Below are 18,811 nucleotides of genomic sequence, written 5' to 3'. Positions count from 1 at the left end.
TGGGACTATTATGCATTTATGGGAAGATAGTAGTCCGGGACTCAGTCCCAAATTTGAATGCCAACGGTACATTGACTACTTCGATCAACTGAAAATCATCTGTCATCGAAGGCCTCTTCCGTCAACGTTCTGTGTATTCTTCTCTCGATTCAAACAGAATGTCTGATTCCCAGGAAGGCTTCCTCATCGCACCGGAGGTGGATGAAAACCTTAGCCCAGAGGAACGCCTGAAGATCGATCGCACGTTTGAAAAAGAGATAACACGTTTGCAACGCCAGTACCTTAACATCGCCAATTCAACTGCCGCTTCGAAAGATGTACATATTATGCGATGTCTGGAGAAGAAGCTCAAATATCTGCAACGGGAGAAGAATGAGCTGAAAACCAAGCTAAAGGTGGCGTACGCCCCGTGTCACGTCCGAAGGTACGACCGACAGGTGCAGCTGGTCGATTCCCACGTTCGCGTTCAGGAGGATTTAGACCTGAAAATGAATGGCATTCGAACGGAAATTCGTCACCTGGAGTCACAGATGAAGCGTCTGGATAAGGAAAGGAAGGAGCTTCAAAAAGTGTCACAGTCGGATTACTTCTTCTATAATAGAGTTTCCAAGGCCAAGAAGCGGCTGGCGACGTTGGAGGATCGATTGTATCATTTGAAGAAACGTGAAGCAACGAATGTTGCCAAGAATCATAAGATGAAGAGTGTGATTAAGGATATGTTGGTTGCTAGAAAACTGTTTCATCAGCATTGGCGCAAAATGATCGATCAGTTGGGGTACGATAAGAAGTTCCTGATAGACATGATTGAGCGAACAATATTGGCATTCAATCAGGGCGAGGAGCTCTGTCACAAAATTGATGCCGTGAAGAGTCATGCGGCCAGGGAGGAGAAATCTCAAATGCAGGAAATGATGGAGCTGCAGCGACGGATCAATAACGACCGGAAGAATCACGAGTTTTTGCGGATCAAGGGATTTCATCGAGATATGTGTGACTTGGATCCTAGGGAGGTTCATCGTAGAAATATGATGAAAGAAGATTACGGAGAGAAACTTGACCTGTATGAAAGAATAATTGAGAAGACAAAACTTTTCTGTGGAGTTGATGATATCGAGCATTTGATTGAGAAATATCAGAAGCAGGAAGACACTTTCTTTGCACATTTCAATTATTTGAACGAATTGAATCACCAGTATGAACAGCTAAACTGTATTCTCATGGACTTGTATAAAAATGTGGATGACTTGAAAGAACAGAAACTACGAAAAGAAGTAAAGCAAGACAATGCCTTCAAGCATCTGCACGAAAAATTACTCGAGGAATCGAAAAAAACTCAGAAACTTGAAAATACAATTAGGTTGCATGATTCGGAGCTCGATGAAAATTTTGCAGCAATTGATGACATATTACTTACTGTCGGATATGATCGTGCAGATGTGAAAAATCTGTTGGGTGAACACCGCAAAGTAACTAAACAAAATGTGAAGCGGTTCCTGGCTGCCTTGGAAGTTCAACTAAACGATCGTTTGGCCGCGGTCTACACACATCTCCAACCCGAGGATGAAGCAACGTTGAGAACCCCAATTGCCCGCGACGCGAAGGATATTGTTCGTATTGAAGAGGTGGTGACAACGCAGCAGTGTGCCGAATGCGCCGAAGGACAGGATGTCAATAAGTACGATGAGGCGATTGTGCTTCCGAAGGAAAAGATCGACATCAGGGAAGGAATGAAGGCGAAGGTTAGAGCCCCGGAGATGCAGTATCGATTGCATAATTTGAGCAAGTGCAAACTTCCACGGTCCAGAATCTTGGTTAACAAGAGGTATCAATGATTGCCTTTTCAATGTTTAATCGAAATTATAGTGAGTCGCTATTTTAAATCTTGATTAAATAATGATTTATTAATTAGAACGAGCCTTTCAATGAGCGATTAAATCAAACTAAAACTTTTCATCTATGAAACAATTTTCAGAGTGTGAGAACTTGTAGATTGGGGATTTCATTTTCGTCTTTTTGTAGCTATTTAGATGCTGAATTGAAAACCGTTTTCAACTCAACATCTAAATAGTTACAAAAACACGAAGATGAACAACCCAACCTACGAATTCAAACAACGTGTTGAACACAGTTCTCACACCTTAGAAAATGTTTCGTAACATCCGCCCTGGTGAAGCAAATTGAAAACTTTTGTAATAAATTGCGTTCTAATCGCGTTTCGAATAAAGCATGGTTTGCGTCCAGCTCTGGTTCTCCCCAGGGTAAATATTTCCTCCAAAAATACCTATACCTGCCTCGCGAAAGCTATCATCCTACATCCAACTACGTGAACTGGAAGCTCCCCCAATATGACGATGATGAAGGCTAATGGGATATCTTTCCTTCAAGATGATAGAGAGGGATTTATTTATGTTTGCTCGAAGGGGATGCGCGATGCAGGAGAATGGCTTCTGCAGAAGCACTTTTTGATGAATACTTCTGTTCCGTTTTGGGACTGCTCCCGGAAGAGGACGAACTGCTGAACCAAGATTAAGATCTTTAATTCTATTATACGACTAAACATTTTGATTTTTCGTTTAAAAACCATTTGAAATTCTTATGAAGCCATCAATGCTTTTATTCCTGTTGTATATGAACGACATTAATGTTCCTGCAACAACAATTCGAAGATTTTGCTGGATGGTGCCGCATAAACCGAATGACAGGGACCTCCTTAGCCTAGCGGTAAGATGCGCGGCAATAAAGCAATACCCCTCTGAGGTTGGCTGGGTTCGATTCCCGGTGCCGGTCTAGGTAATTTTCGGTTTGGAAATTGCCTCTACTTCCCTGAGCATAAAAGTATCATCTTGTTAGCCTCATTATATACGAGTGCAAGAATGGTAATTTGCACAGAAACCTCGCGGTTAATAACTGTGGAAGTGCTCTATGAACACTAAGTAGCGAGGTGGCAATGTCTCAGTGGGGGATGTAATGCCAATAAGAAGAAGAAGTTAAAGTCTTGTGTGTGACCCAGGTGTGACCCCCTAATGTACCCGACATAGAGCTGTGCGCCGCCGTCGCCACCATGTTTGAGCGGCGCGCCGCTGCAATTTATTAGCCGCGTAGCCGATCAATTTTCGTCGCACCGATGAAATTTTTCAGCGAATATGTATTCATTCATTTTTTACTGTATTTTAGATTTTTTTTTTATTACCAATGGCAGGCATCTTGATAATGTATCATCGGAAAATACAATTCTATTGGTAACAGAGTCCAGCGTAGTAACAGTAGAGGCTAAATAGGGTTGTGCGACAATTTGTGACAGCTGCAGTGACAGGATAGGATAGATGTGTCATAGAATGTCAACAGAACAAGGACAATGAAAAAAGACTCTAAGGTGAAAAACACGTTACATTTGATTCTAAATTAAAAGCTATAATTATTCTAAACACTATACTTAAAATTTAAAGAAACTATAGAAAAGTAAGTAATCGCAAATGAAATAAATCCTTAAACATAACATCTTACAAACTATGTGAACTTACAGCTATTAGACAAAACTTAAACTATTGTTACCGCGAGGGAATATTTGAAGTGAAAGACTTATATTGTAAGTAATACAAACCTAAAAAGTTAAACTTAAATTGAAAATTTATTACAGCTTAAAGCTAACTCAATCACCATCAAACAAGAGTTTGCTGAAAGAGGTCCGAATCACCCCCAGAGCCGTAACAAACTTTAAGAATATAACGGTTCTAATGACGGAATGACGACAGTACCTACCGGAGTCACAAGTAAAGATGGTGAAACGACGGAGAATCGGAGCTGTCGTGCTTGCAGTTGCAACGAACCGAATGAGGCAGACAGTAGAATGGTCCAGTGCGACGGCTGCAATCACTGGTACCACTTCAGATGCGCCGGTGTGGGGAATAGTATCGCGGATGAGAGCAGAACATATATCTGTGCTTTCTGTTCTGCATCTCCAGCTCCCTCAGACACACAATCTACTACGGCGAGTGCAAAAGAAGCCAAGTTGAGGCTTGAAATGCAACGCCTGAATGAAGAGAAAGAGTTGCGGTCTAGACTTCTAGCAGAGAAAGAGAAGCAGGAAAAGGATATGCAGGACATGGTTATGCGACTTACGAAGGAAAGGAGGGATAAAGCCTTAGCAGATTTGATGATTCTAGAGAAGGAGTTTATTGAGAAGAAGTACCAGCCGTTGCAAGCTCGATTGGAGGACGACGGCGAAGGGAAAAGTAATAGAAGCCATCGAAGTGCACGTCAGGGAGTGGATAAATACACAGCCCGCAGTGATATCGAGCTCCAATCCTGGTGGGATTCCCATCAATGGGCTCACATCTACGGCAACTAGTGCAGTACATCCACCACCATTACCCACGTTCGGCGCAATCAGTGGAAATCGGCCAGTAAAATACAGCTGGTGAAATTTCTTTCGCTCCAAACTTCAAAGACCTGATTTCGCCAGTGACGATGGCACAGTCAGCTTTACCCGGGGAAAGGACAACAACGTCGCCGAGAAATGCTCCGCCGGCGCCGCTGCAACAATCTACGCCGCGGAGTTCAGCAGTTGTTATGGCAGGAGCTGTCACAACACTGTCAACAGTTCCGAGCATGTCATACGCTATTGCTCACCATGGTTTGTCCAATCCATATGTCTCGGTAAGTAGCAGACCAACTCTACCTACAAGTGTAGTAGGAAATTTAGGCAATCCTGCAAGCAACATAATAGCCCAGAAGAGCCATGTCAGTTACCCGGTGGTGCAATCTCTCGGTTCACTGCACATTAGCAGAGACCCCACTTCCGTGCCAGTAAATCCGTCATGTACTCAGAGTGAGTTTATTTCTTCGATGCCGTCAAACCTCCCCGTGAATCCTTCCGTTCCACAATATGCCTCTGCTTACCCCAATCTGCCATTAAACGTTCCGATAGTACCGCAGAGTGGAATTCCCTTGTCATCTACATTTTCCTCTGTTATGAATGGTGGCGTGCACAATCCTCCATCGCAACATTATCCGGGCATAAGTGTTTCCAGTTATCAAGTACCCATCTCCTCCCTGCCGCAGCATAACAACGTGCTGCTGCAACAGTCCCCTGGTCTTAATGCTCAACAATTAGCAGCACGTCATGTTGTGTCAAAGGAACTTCCTATATTTTCGGGAAATTCTGCAGAGTGGCCGCTTTTCTGGAGCAGCTATATAACGTCCACGCAAATGTGTGGGTATACTGATGCCGAGAATCTGATGCGTCTGCAGCGGAGTCTTAAGGGTGATGCTAGAAAATCCGTATCTTGTTTTTTGCTGCACCCATCGAACGTTCCTGAGGTAATGAACACATTACATTCCCTGTATGGTCGTCCAGAGGCAATTATCCACTCATTGCTAAATGAAGTACGTACAACACCAGCGCCAAAACCGGACAAACTAGAGACTCTGATTAACTTTGGGCTGGCGGTAAGGAACTTAAGTGTGCATCTTGTGAGTACCAGGCAGGAGATGCACTTGTCCAATCCCATCCTGTTGCAGGAGCTTGTGGAGAAGCTGCCTGCGAATATCAAGTTAGATTGGGCGCTCTATAAACAACGTGTACCGGTTGCAGACCTGCGAGCATTTTCTGACTACCTACATGTGTTGGTGACGGCGGCTAGCAGTGTAACAACGATGTCAGAAGCTAGCTCCTTAAGTTCAGATAAACCGAGAACGAAGGCAAAAGCGTTCGCGAACCCACACGTTATTGAACACGATCGGAAAGGCGAAATAAAGAAGAAGCAACCTCACCAGTAAGTGCATCGGAGAAGCCGTGTGCAGTCTGCAAAATCCTAGGACATAAACCAAAGGACTGCACTCCATTCAAGCAGAAGAGTCTGGTTGATCGTTGGAAAGTCGCCAGTGAAGCTAATCTCTGTAAAAGATGTCTGTTTCCACACGGACGGTGGCCATGCAAGGCTCCAGGATGTGGCGTAAATGGATGCCAACAACGGCATCATCGCCTCCTGCATCCAGGGACTAGCACTTCTACCACTGTAGCCACAGGAACTATAGCACTTCATCAGCAGCTGCGTAGTCGGACACTGTTTCGCATAGTTCCGGTGATTTTGCATGCCAATGGAAAATCGGTGCAAACCTATGCTTTTCTCGATAGCGGTTCGGATTCTACTTTGGTAGAAAATTCTATTGTTAAACGTCTGGGAATAGTTGGTCAACCGGCGCCATTATGTATGCAGTGGACTAATGGAGTGAAGCGGATGGAAGAATCGTCACAACGCGTTGAGCTCTCCATCTCTGGATTGGGTTTGAAGAAACGTTTCCTACTGAGCGGTGTACACACCGTAAAAAGTTTGGGTTTGCCTCGACAGTCTTTGAGGTTCAAGGATTTGGAGCGAGACTTCTCTCATCTTCGTGGGTTGCCCGTGAAGAACTACGACAACGCGACTCCTGGAATATTAATCGGTCTAGACAATACCAAGGTGAAAACTACTTTGAAGTTGAAGGAAGGCAAAAGCGGAGAACCAGTAGCAGAAAAAACTCGAATCGGTTGGGTGGTGTTCGGCTGTGACCGAGAAACCGGTAAAGAGGAAAATCCTAATCGGGTGCTTCACATCACGTGCGAGTCTAATGATCGGGAGCTTCACGATCTAGTGAAAGATTTTTTCCGAGTCGAAGGAACAGGAGTCTCTACTCCAAATGCTTTGGATTCTACTGACGATCAACGGGCTAAGAAAATTTTAGCAGCTACAACATGCCGCACAACAAATGGACGATTCCAAACTGGTCTGTTGTGGAAATATGACCAGATTGATTTTCCCGACAGCAGGCCTATGGCAGAGCGACGGTTACACTGTTTAGGAAAAAACTGCAGAAATCCCCAGAACTCTATGCCAAGGTGAAGCAGCAGATCGTTCAGTACCAACAAAACGGCTATGCCCATATAGCAACGTACAGTGAGCTGAATCAAACGGACCCGAAACGGGCTTGGTACTTGCCCTTAGGAGTCGTTGTAAACCCCAAGAAACCGGAAAAGATACCACTTTGCTGGTAGATTTTTATCATCGTTTACACCGCCATGCAAATGCGGAAACCGTAGTGAAGGAGGTAGTACAGAAGTATTCTATTTCTGCTAAGGGTATGCGATAACACACTTTTTCCTAACGAAACGAAACGAAACGAAATTTAAAATGTCTATGTTGATTCGAAACTAAACGAAACGAAATATAGATTTACTTTCGAGTCTTCGAAACGATACGAAATCAGGGTCCATTCAATTCGAAATTTTTCGAAACGAAACGAAATTTAATTTTTTTCCGCGGAGTTTTTATTTATTGGTTTTATATTATGTACGGAATTTCGATTTCACTTTTCAAAGTCAATTAACTGTTTTGCGATGAATAGAGTTCTAATAAGAGAAGTAGTAGTCTGTGATAAATCACCTCATTCCCGTTTATATACCATTGCCAATAAGGCAATACCCCAGCATTTGTGCCGCTTTGAAAGCAATACATCGTGGAGCGTGTGCTCCCGAATCTGATCAATCAGTTCAGTTTTATATTAGGGGGAATGACGGCTTTGGCAGGTTTTGTTCTATTATTGGCAGGGGTTTTTTTTATGACTAACTAGGCTCAAATTTGGCCCCTGACAATAATAGAACAAAACCTGCCAAAGCCGTCATTCCCCCTATATAAAAATATAGAAATTGTTTGATTTTTCGTTTCAAATTTCGTTAATAACCTAATTTGTCCTGAATTTTCTTCAATTTTTTGGGAATTTTTTCATAAGGTTAACTCATAGTTTCATTGACGCTAAAGGTCGTAATCGAGTAAAAACCAACCATGTATAAAAAGAACTGGGTGTAATCTACTCTGGATAAAAAAAAAGTTATTCACTTGCTTCGGACTTCAAAAAGGCCCTTGAAATCCACGACACGACTTTCCATCTTTGACAAAGTTATAATGAACTGATTCATATATGGTTACATTTACACAAATATGTTAGAATAATTCAAGATACTTTTCGTTTTCTGTTAGATATATCTAACAAAATACTGAGGATGCTTTATAGAAGAAAACTAAATACGTATTTGTCGACTCAGAACGGGGCTATGTAGTAAGCATCTCAAATAGCTATGCGAGCAAAGGCGTAGGATTGCCAATCCGGAAATGGCGAGCTCGATTCTCGGTCTGGTCAAAGATGTCTTGCCATACAAGATACATTCGATGATGGCTACACTCACAGCGACCACCTGGCGGTTCGCTTCAGTATCGGCTATACGACCAGCATTCAGCGGACGGAAGAAGGGGCGAGGCCTAGCCCTCGTATGTGGAAGACATCGTACTTCGACAACGAGGTGTTTAAAAAGCGCTCCGCTGCGAGCACAATACTCTCGGTCTGAGCGGCGAGCAGCTGTTACAGTACTCTCGCGTGCATGTGATGCCACCATGCCTAGAAAAGTCTACCCTAGGAATGGGAGGCCACCGGCTTACTGGTGGACTCAAGTAATTGCGTACCTGCGCCGCGCCTACCTACTGGCACGGAGGCGGATGCAGCGAGCACGCACAGAAGAGGAGCGTGTTGAACGACGGGTGGCGTTCGTGGCTGCTAGAGCCGCTCTGAAGACTGAGATTAGATCAAGCAAAAAAGCCTGCTTCGAGGGCCTGTGTCAAAGTGCCAACGCGAATCCATGGGGTGACGCCTGTAGGGTCGTAATGGCCAAGACACGTGGGGCGATGGCCCCTACAGAGCGGTCTCCAGAGATGCTGAGAGGATCATCGCGGGGCTTTTCCCACGTCATGACCCAAGTCCCTGGTCAAGCTTTGTGGAGCTGCCAGGGGTCAGGGTGACCGACGAGGGAAGAGTAACTGTGGCAGAACTTGCGGGATTGCATAGTCCCTTAGTGTAGGTAAGGCGCCAGGACCGGATGGTATTCCGAACCTGGCCGTCAAAGCGGCCATTGCCGAGGCTCCCGAGATGTTCAGATCTGTCATGCAGAGATGCCTGGACGAGGGAGTCTTCCCTGAAGCATGGAAAAGGCAGAGCTTGGTCCTATTGCCAAAGGCGGGAAAACCACCGGACTGCCGTAATCTGAAAAAGTGACGTATACGCCATTTTCCAAAAATGGTGTTAACGAGTTCTACTCATCGAGCTCTTTAACAGAAAAATGGAAAACATGCATGTTGTAAAATGGCTGTTACGTCACTTTTCCAGATTACGGCAGCGGAGGATCCGTCGGCATATAGACCAATATGCAAGGCATATAGACCAAGAGGAGTGGATGAGCTCCAGGAAATTAGAACTGGCTCACCACAAGACTGAGGTGGTTGTTGTTAACAACCGAAAGTCGGAGCAAAGAGCGGTGATAAGGGCAACTGCATGATGCCTATTGACATCGTTATCGGTGAAGATATAGAGTGCTTCGAAATGCGCGGCACGAGAGGCACTGTCTGGTTGGCCTCAATGGTCAAATGGCAGCGTGCGTGGGACAGTTCCACTAAGGGTAGATGGACAACCTAGTCCGGAGGATGTGTAAAGATGAAGTTGGCTGGAACGCCGTTTTATCGGCTATTGCCCAAATCGTCTCGGAGCTACACAGGAGGTGGCGCGTGGACTCGAGAAATGACTAGTTCAGGCGCAAATAAGAGGTGGTCCAAGGGCTCGGAGTCGGCTTCACGGGTCATACCAGCCCTGTCAACCGGGTGGGTTCCGAGACCGAGGATGGAAAGGGGTCCTCGTCAAGGCTGGGGCAGGCGTAGGCACCACGTCGGCAAGTGCCTCTGTGTGTTGACGAATTGGCCATATCGCAGAGAAGTCAATTTGGGGTGCACGCGGCATCATCTTTCTTGATACCAGCCGTGCAGAGGGAAGCAGGCGTGAAGTCGATCCTTCCCACCTTCCGAGGACATAGGGCGTGGTAAGGCCACCTGGAAAGCCGGCAATGCGCTTGCACGATAACATGGTGTTCTTCTAAAAAAGCGAGTCACGATGTTTGGTGCTGCAAGTACATGCAGCCAACCTTGAGCACTGGCCCCCCTTTGAAGCATTACTTTCTGGTTGTACCGAAGGGACGATGGGCTTGGCGGCAATGGAAACGGTTTAGCGGGTCGGGGATGCGTCTCCCCGGACTCTCTGGACGTCCAACCCAGGATGTCTGTTGAGCAGATTCCTCCTCCATTGTTTAGGAAGAAAAAGAAAACAAGATACCCACTCATGTTTCGTACGAAACGAAACGAAATGAAGAAATCAGATTTCGCCATGCTCAAATTCCGCGAAATTCCGCGGAATTTCGTTTCGAACCACCTAAAACGAAATTTTTCGAAATACCGCATATGCTTAATTTCTGCCCTGAGAGTGCTTGTTCGAAAAGTAGCCGCTCGATGCAATTGGTGTAGAGCCTACAAATCTCGCTTAACTTTTCAAAAGGACCTAAGTAACATTTTTTTCATGAATTAATTCAAGTACTGCAATCAAAAGCTTTCATGTTGTTCTGTTGATTGCGCTATTCAAATAAATTCATGAAAAAATGTTACTTAGGTCCTTTTGAAAAGTTAAGCGAGAAATCAATACCTCAAGTACCACGAATGGGACCGCTCCCAGCGGTCCGTCTGACTCCGTACGTTCGTCCGTTCTCGTTTGTTGGTTTGGACTACTTTGGCCCAGTAACTGTGAAGATCGGGCGCAGTAATACAAAACGATGGGTTGCACTCTTCACGTGCTTGACTGTTCGTGCGATCCATTTGGAAGTTGCTTGCAGTCTCTCCACTGAGTCTTGCAAGATGGCCATTCGCCGATTCGTTGCGCGGAGAGGAGCTCCGATGGAAATCTATTCAGACCAGGGGACGCGTAGTGTGGGATGCTGCCTCGACAGTCAAAGGTGTATTGCTGAACTCGGTTTTGCTGAAAGGACCCGATCCGACCCGACCCGAGTACTGAGTCGGTATCGACAAAGGCAGGTGGCCATCAGTGGAGATATCAGGGAGATGTTCCACCAGGTGTTAATCCGCCGGGAATTTCGTCAAGCGCAGCGCTTTTGTGGCGATATAGTCCGTCGGAACCCCTAAAAGTATTCGTCATGGGCGTGGCAACTTTTGGTTCTTCATGCTCACCATGTTCACTGCTGTATGTGAAAAATGTTAACGCGGATGAAAATGCAAACGAGTTTCCGGAAGCAGCAAGGGCAGTGTTGATACAGTCGACGAAGCGGTATAACTAGCACAAGAAGTGAGAGCTGTTCATGCAAAGGGGGGTTCGAGATTCGGCACTGGAAGTCAAGTTCATCAGAAGTGATCAAGCGAATTGGCGAACGCAGCGAAGGCACGACTAAACGTTTCGTTATGGATAAGTGCAGCAGTACAGAACGTGTGTTGGCGATGACGTGGCAACCGCTGAACGATATATTCTTTTTCTCTATTCAACTCCGATGATAATCATACTGCATGATATAGTGCCAACCAAGCAAGAAGCTCTAAGACTCGTAATGAGCGTGTTCGACCCCCTGGGTTTAGTTGCAGTGTTCCTAATTCACGGGAAATTGTTACTGCAAGAGATATGGAGATCAGGTATTGGCTGGGACGAACCGATTCCGGCAGATACATTCACTCGTTGGAGGGCCTGGACGCAGGAGTTGAAACATCTCAATGAAGTGATCATTCCCAGGTGCTATTTTCCAGGTTACGGGTCTCAAGCTTACGAGTCACTGGAATTGCACATATTCGTCGATGCCAGTGAGTCAGCCTATGCAGCGTGCGCATACTTTCGGATCGTTGATCAAGGAATCATTCGTTGTTGCTTAGTGTCTGCCAAACCATTATCCATTCCACGGCTGGAACTTCAAGCGGCTGTTTTAGGAGCATGCTTGTTGAAAACTGTAGCTTCCCATCACACAATGAAAATACAACGCTCTGTTCTCTGGAGCGATTCTACAACAGTACTGTCTTGGCTGAGATCAGACCCACGACGCCATACGCAATTCGTTGCGTTGAGAGTTGACGAAATATTAGAAAGTACGGATAGCCGGAAAGTACGGCGATGGGTTCCAACCAAATGTAAAGTAGCTGATGAAGCCACCAAATGGGGCGCAGGGTCTGACATAAGACCGAAAAGCCGCTGGTTTATAGGACCAACATTTCTCTACGAAGAAGAAGAAAGCTGGCCACAACGTTGGGCAAATCATCACAAGAGCTACGAGCGGCCTACATTCACACTCATGCAGTCGTAGATCAGGTGATAGATTTCAAACGATTTTCAAAATGGGAACATCTCGTACGCACAGTGCGTCGTTTCTACGAGAACTGTATGCGGGAAAACCGAAAAGAATCAATGTGTCTTGCGCCAACTTTGTGTCGTGAAGAGCTGAGGACTGCGGAGTTCACGATTTGGAGGCTCGTTCAGCAAGAGGCGTATCTGGATGAGTTCCCGATACTACTGAAGAACGCACATGGACAGCAATTCAAAATCAACAAATGCAGCAGAATTTACAACAAATCCCCGACTATTGGCGATGGTGGATTAATTCGTATGGAACGTCGCTGTACAGACGCCGAATGGATTTCCAACGATGTGAAGTTTCCCCTGATTCTGCCCAAAAGAACATTATGTGACCACTTTGTTGATAGATTTTTATCATCGTTTACACCGCCATGCAAATGCGGAAACCGTAGTGAACGAGATAGTACAGAAGTATTCTATTTCTGCCCTGAGAGTGCTTGTTCGAAAAGTAGCCGCTCGATGCAATTGGTGTAGAGTCTACAAATCAATGCCTCAAGTATCACGAATATGACTGCTCCCAGCGATCCGTCTGACTCCGTACGTTCGTCCGTTCTCGTTTGTTGGTTTGGACTACTTTAGCCCAGTAAATGTGAAGATCGGGCGCAGTAATACAAAACGATGGGTTGCACTCTTCACGTGCTTGAGTGTTCGTGCGATCCATTTAGAAGTTGCTTGCAGTCTCTCCACTGAGTCTTGCAAGATGGCCATTCGCCGATTCGTTGTGCGGAGAGGAGCTCCGATGGAAGTCTATTCAGACCAGGGGACAAACTTCCAAGGAGCAAGTCGTGAACTTCGCAAAGAAATCCTTAACATCAACACTTCATTAGCCGGTACGAACTCAAATAAGTTCAATTCACCATATGCTCCACTCCGTAGAAGTGGCTCTTAGTTCTCTACCAGTATGCAGAAATCCGGACGACGAAACATTGTTGACGGTGCTGGTGGAAGTAGACAGTATGGTTAACACTCGTCCCCTGACCTACTTACTCTTGGAAAGTTTGGAGACGGAGGCTTTGACTCCAAACCATTTCTTGCTCCTGAGCTCTTCAGGTGTATGTCAAACAGCGTCGCAACCCGTAGACCCCCGTTCCGCCTTACGGTCCAATTGGAACCTTGCACGTACTATGTTGGATCGATTTTGGACAAGGTGGATACAAGAATACTTGCCTGTAATATCGCGACGTACCAAGTGGTTCAACGAAGTCAGACCATTGCAAGTTGGAGACTTGGTTGTCATTGTCCAGAATAGCATTAGGAACAGCTGGACGCGAGGAAAGATTGTACGAGTTTACCCTGGGAAAGACGGTCGTGTTCGAAAAGCGGATGTTCAAACGTCTACTGGTGTCACTCAACGGCCTGCGACTCTACTCGCTGTTCTAGATGTTCAAAAGCCTGACAGTGGTATAGCTGAAGGAACTTCGTGCAATACGGGTGGGAACGTGTTGGCAACAGAGTCCAGCGTTGTAACAGTAGAGGCTAAATAAGGTTGTGCGACAATTTGTGACAGCTGCAGTGACAGGATAGGATAGATGTGTCATAGAATGTCAACAGAACAAGGACAATGAAAAAAGCAAGGGCCTCATACGCCTGTCACTGGCGAACAAAGCTCGTGTACTCTGCATCGAAGCTTAGAACCGGTGTTAGGGCGCAATCGTTAATGTGAACATGTTTATATTCAGTTAGTTACTGCAAATAAATTCTTTTCGAGTCCCTATAATCAAGCAGGTATCTCAAGCGTACCACATCGTTATATTGCTACATGATTGAGTGTTTAATTTTGATAAAATATCGAAAACAAAAGTGTGCATAAAAATCGCCTCGCCATAACAAAAAGGTGGTAGAGAATTAACACTGTTGTTTACAGTTTAGAACCAAATCCAGATGTCGCACATGTTGGAGTAGGGATTCAGTGCTCCGCCTTCTCCCCCTGGAAAAAAGACTCTAAGGTGAAAAACACGTTACACTTGATTCTAAATTAAAAGCTATATAGAATAATTATAGACACTATACTATACTTAACACTATACTTAAAATTCAAAGAAACTATAGAAAATTAAGTAATCGCAAATGAAATAAATCCTTGAACATAACATCTTACAAAACTATGTGAGCTTACAGCTATTAGACAAAACTTAAACTATTGTTACCGCGAGGGAATATTGAAGTGAAAGACTTATATTGTAAGTAATACTTTTTTAAACTCAAAAAGTTAAACTTAAATTGAAAATTTATTACAGCTTAAAGCTTACTCAATCACCATCAAACAAGAGTTTGCTGCAAGAGGTCCGAATTACACCCCCGAGCCCCAAATACAGTTCGGTATTTCTTGTATTTTTTTTGTGAGAGCCTATGAACGTGGAGAGAGGAAAAAAAGCTGCGCTCTACAGTGAACGTTCGCTATTTGGGATTGCTTTAGTTGGTTTAGTTAGTTCGCTAATTGGTGCGAAACCGTATTAAAAAGCAGCTAAACACCAAAATGTGGCATCAAAACCGCATTGACGTTACGTTTCCGTGTACGGCGCGAAAAAAACCTTTGATTTATGCACAAAGTAAACATCATTGACGCTTCTCACTGCAGTGATACGTTTGTTATGATTTTTGCATAAGTACCGTAAACGGGGGTGTCACGAGCTCGGTGGTCTAGTGGCTATCGCTTCTGCCTTATAAGCAGGAGGTCGTGGGTTCAATTCCAGGCTCGTCCCTTTCCTACTTTGTATTTCTATCATAATTCTTTCTGTGTTTCACGTTCTACCAACACGATTCCTACTGTTATAACCTTCCACACTAACAATTCCAAAACCTCCCGTGGCACCTATGAGAGGTCGTAGAGTTCTCTGCATCTTTCTTAAGTAGGTGTCCAACTAACCATCCTTCCCCTTCCCCAGCATTCGCAAGGACGTGGCCAGGACAGATCTCGACTATTGGAGAGTGCATTGCTTCCATCTAAGAGATAGTGATTAGTCCCAAATCAATATCTGTGGTAACGGATGAAAGTGATGCTACTCTCGTACAATAGTCTTGGCTTGTACCACCTACGAATTTGTGCGAATTGCTCAATGCTAATGCTAATGCTAATGCTAAAGTACCGTAAACGGGGGTGTCATTGGGCCAAAATGTGGTATGCTCCAAGTAAATGTTACAAAGCTCTAGTAGTTAACATTGGAATCAAGTTTTAATTATTTTGGTACAAGCTTGAATAATAAATTCACCGCTGTGTGGGGAAAAAATAATGAGTTATGGAAATTCTTCAAAGTTATATGTTGTTCAAAATTGGCCCATTCTCACCCCGCACAGGGGGTGACATTGGGCCAAATGAAATAGTTCAGCGGTGACGATGGAACGATTCAATCGTTCATTCAAAATAATTGCCTACATTACGGCTTTTACCAACTATGTATGGCAAATCAACTGAAGGCTTGGCCCAATCTCACCCCTTTTTTGCGTGCATTGCTCGTTGCTACGAAAAACCAGAACCGTTATATAAATATTAATAAAATTTTATAAAACAACAACAGATTATCGTAACATGATTGATCTAAAAACTAGTTATGTAATAGATTTGTGGAACATTACTGTCACTATTTTAATACGGGTTCATTCGCTCAAAAGTTTTACATTCTTACCCCTAGGCCCAATGTCACCCCGAACAACGGTATCGTGAGACTTACGAAAGCTGCTAGTGATTTCATCAAAGAGGCGCAAAACGTTACAACACAGGTTACAAGTTCAAAATTCTCTTGGTACCATTTCGAGGAAATCCTTTCCCCCAAGAGTTCTGGAAAATTTATTTTTAATTTTTTTCTTCTATAGCGATTCTGGGAAACTATTAAAAATTCCTCCTACAATAATTTTGGGGAATTACGCTCTCGAGAATTCCGGAGAATTTTTCATCCATAAGTTCTCCAATATCCTCCGTCAATATTTATGGGGAATTCCTCCATCAAGTATTCTTGATACTTCCTTCTTCTTTAATTCTAAGAAAATCCTAATATGAGGAATTTTGGGAAATTACATTTCCAGGAATTCTGGGTAACTCATGCTCTCATTATTTAATCTCTATGAAATCTTTACAGGAGATTTAAGGATTCACGCCTTTATAAGCTACGGGATATAATTTCGCCAACAATTTTGGGAAACTACGGCTCTCCATTTATCATTTTTCTCGATTTTTGAAGAAACCCTCTGAGAAGTTCCTTCTCGAATAAAAAAATAGTAAGATCTATTGAATGTTACGTTTATTTGCATGCTCTAAATATGTGCATGAAAATACATTTAAAATCACAACATATTTTTATCTGTGTAGTTTGTACAATTCCATTAAATTCCACTACTTTATTGTACCTTTGACAAATATGTATATCGACCCCAACAGTAAGGCCATCTTCAGCGTACACCCAGGTTTTTTTTTACACGGTTTGGTTTAAGTTGGTTAAGACCTTCAGCGTCAATGAAACAATGAGTTGACCCCATGAAAAAATTCACAAAAAATCAAAGAAAATTCAGGGGGTATTTAAAAAGCTGTGAAAGTTCAGGTTACCCGAGAAATTAATGAATTCCAACCGTGTAAAAAAAAACCTGGGTGTATCGTACTTGACTCGACTTTGTACGAGACACTGAAGACGACCTCACTGTTGAGGTCGAATTACGTATCTGTAAAAGGTACAATACAGTAGTGGAATTGAATGTAATTGTACAAACTCGTCTTATGACAAGTAGGGGAAATGTTCCGATTTCCATCTCACTGAACATATATCCATCTCATCGCGAAACAAAGAAACACGGCACCAATTTCGTCTTTTGTAAACATGCGTGCTCACTGCTGAAAAAACCACAAATATAGAAAACTAATCAAGCTCCTTTCCATTGATTTGTTTTTGATGAGATGAACATCGGTGCCATGAGATGAACTCCAGGAGCAGTTTTCCTAAATACATTCCACTAAAAGCTTAAAATAGTTTTCGTATCTCACGTGTTGCAACTTCCCGAGTAAAAGGAAAACGCTTTTCCCATTACCATATTTCAGATAAAAATGTTTTTGCAAGTGAATTGTCTGAACTATAATGAAAGAATTGACCTTTCCCGTCAAAAACTTTTATTCGCTCGACCGATTCTTTATTTTATTTAAAGTCAACTTTCCCAAAGTACTCATATTTTTTGACGCCTCCAAGTATTTTTAAAATTTTAAACAAAAATCTAGACCAACATTTGAAAAGGGCGTAACTGCCAAAATTTATTCCTTCTGATTTGGCCACATATATAGCTATTAGAGTGGGGCGCAGTTGTATGGAAAAACGCAAACTTCTTCCGATCAAGTGAGATCAAGGTTTTTCTGAATCGTTTTGGCACCCCAATCAACTGTGCAAAATATGGGCTCGATTGGTTGCAACCTCGCATGCCGCATTTCGTTTTAAATTTACATGGAGATTAGTATGGGAAAACGTACTTTTTCACATTTTTGCTCTAAGCGGCTTCAATTTATCATCAATTACGTTGCTCAATACGTTACCATATAGTCTGAAAGATGCCGAAAGACTTTGCCAAAGAAAGTACGTAGCTGGAAGGTCTACAAAAAATGTTATTACGTTTCGAAAATTGATTGTTCGAACCATATGCAAGAAATCAATGTTTCTGCCAGCACTACTGGACGACCTACGGTTATCGAAGGGCAAAACCCATCATCCTTCTTGTCAGATTTTTTGCTTTGTGAAATAATTCCGGATAGCCCCATTAGCTATAAAGCCCTATAAGATCATTTATTTTGAAATAACACTCAGTTAAATTATTGATCTACGTAGTACGGCAGTGCTGGCAGAATAAACGTTTTTTTTTTGCATATGGTTTGAACACTCAATGTTTCGTAGACGTTCCAGCAACGTGCCTAATTGAGAAAAGTTTTTCGGCATCCTTTGGATTATACTTTAACGCAATGTGCCACTTGGTTTACGATGAACTGAAGCCTCTAGTAGTAGAAATGCAAAAATATACGTTCTCCAATACTAATTTCCATACAAACTTCAAACACGATGCGGAAAGCGAGGAAGCAACCAATCGGTCCCAAATTTTGCATAGTTGTTCAGGACCCAGAATGGCTTCGAAAAAACATTGATTTGAAAAAATGACCATGACGCCCCACTCTAATAGCTATATATGTAGACGAGGAATCAGAAGGAATAAATTTTGGCTGTTATGCCCTTTTCAAATGTTGGTCTAGAAATCGGAAAAGTTTTAAAGTGTGTGATGTATGAAAAAGTGTTTTAGGGGAACGGTTCGGCACTTCATCCCATAGCTCCTATTTCCATCCCATCAAAAACAAAGCAATGAAAAGGAATTTGGTTCGTTTCTTAGTTTTATGATTTTTTTTCACCAGTGAGCACGCGTATTAGCAAAAAGAAGCGACGAGATTGGTGCTGTATTTCTTTGTTTTGTGATGAGTTGAATATATGTTCAGTGAGATGGAAAACGGAACAGTTCCCCTACATAACTATAGATACGACATTTCAAATTGAATGTAGTTCCCCTCAAAGGCGCATATATGATTTCGTGTTCTTTTCAATGCTCTTAT

General features: G+C 43.3%; 2 protein-coding genes across 6 annotated transcripts in view; one reads left to right on the top strand and one right to left on the bottom strand.

The window, feature by feature from the left end:
• Positions 1–18,811, bottom strand: part of LOC134210979 (uncharacterized) — a 331,489-nt gene that overhangs the window by 68,395 nt on the left and 244,283 nt on the right. The gene's annotated exons all lie outside the window — the stretch shown is intronic.
• Positions 74–1,880, top strand: LOC134215249 (outer dynein arm-docking complex subunit 1-like). The gene has a single exon (XM_062694469.1). It carries the CDS (start codon positions 159–161, stop codon positions 1,830–1,832), a length of 1,674 nt encoding a protein of 557 aa, XP_062550453.1. The 5' UTR covers positions 74–158; the 3' UTR covers positions 1,833–1,880.

Source organism: Armigeres subalbatus, chromosome 2 (genome assembly GCF_024139115.2).
Source record: "Armigeres subalbatus isolate Guangzhou_Male chromosome 2, GZ_Asu_2, whole genome shotgun sequence".
Lineage (NCBI taxonomy): Eukaryota > Metazoa > Arthropoda > Insecta > Diptera > Culicidae > Armigeres > Armigeres subalbatus.
The sequence above is the reverse complement of the archived record's forward strand: the minus strand, read 5'-3'. Positions and strand labels throughout refer to the sequence as shown.

Coding starts and splice junctions, on each gene's coding strand:
- LOC134215249 (XM_062694469.1), top strand. CDS start 159: ATGTCTGATTCCCAGGAAGGCTTCCTCATCGCACCGGAGGTGGATGAA.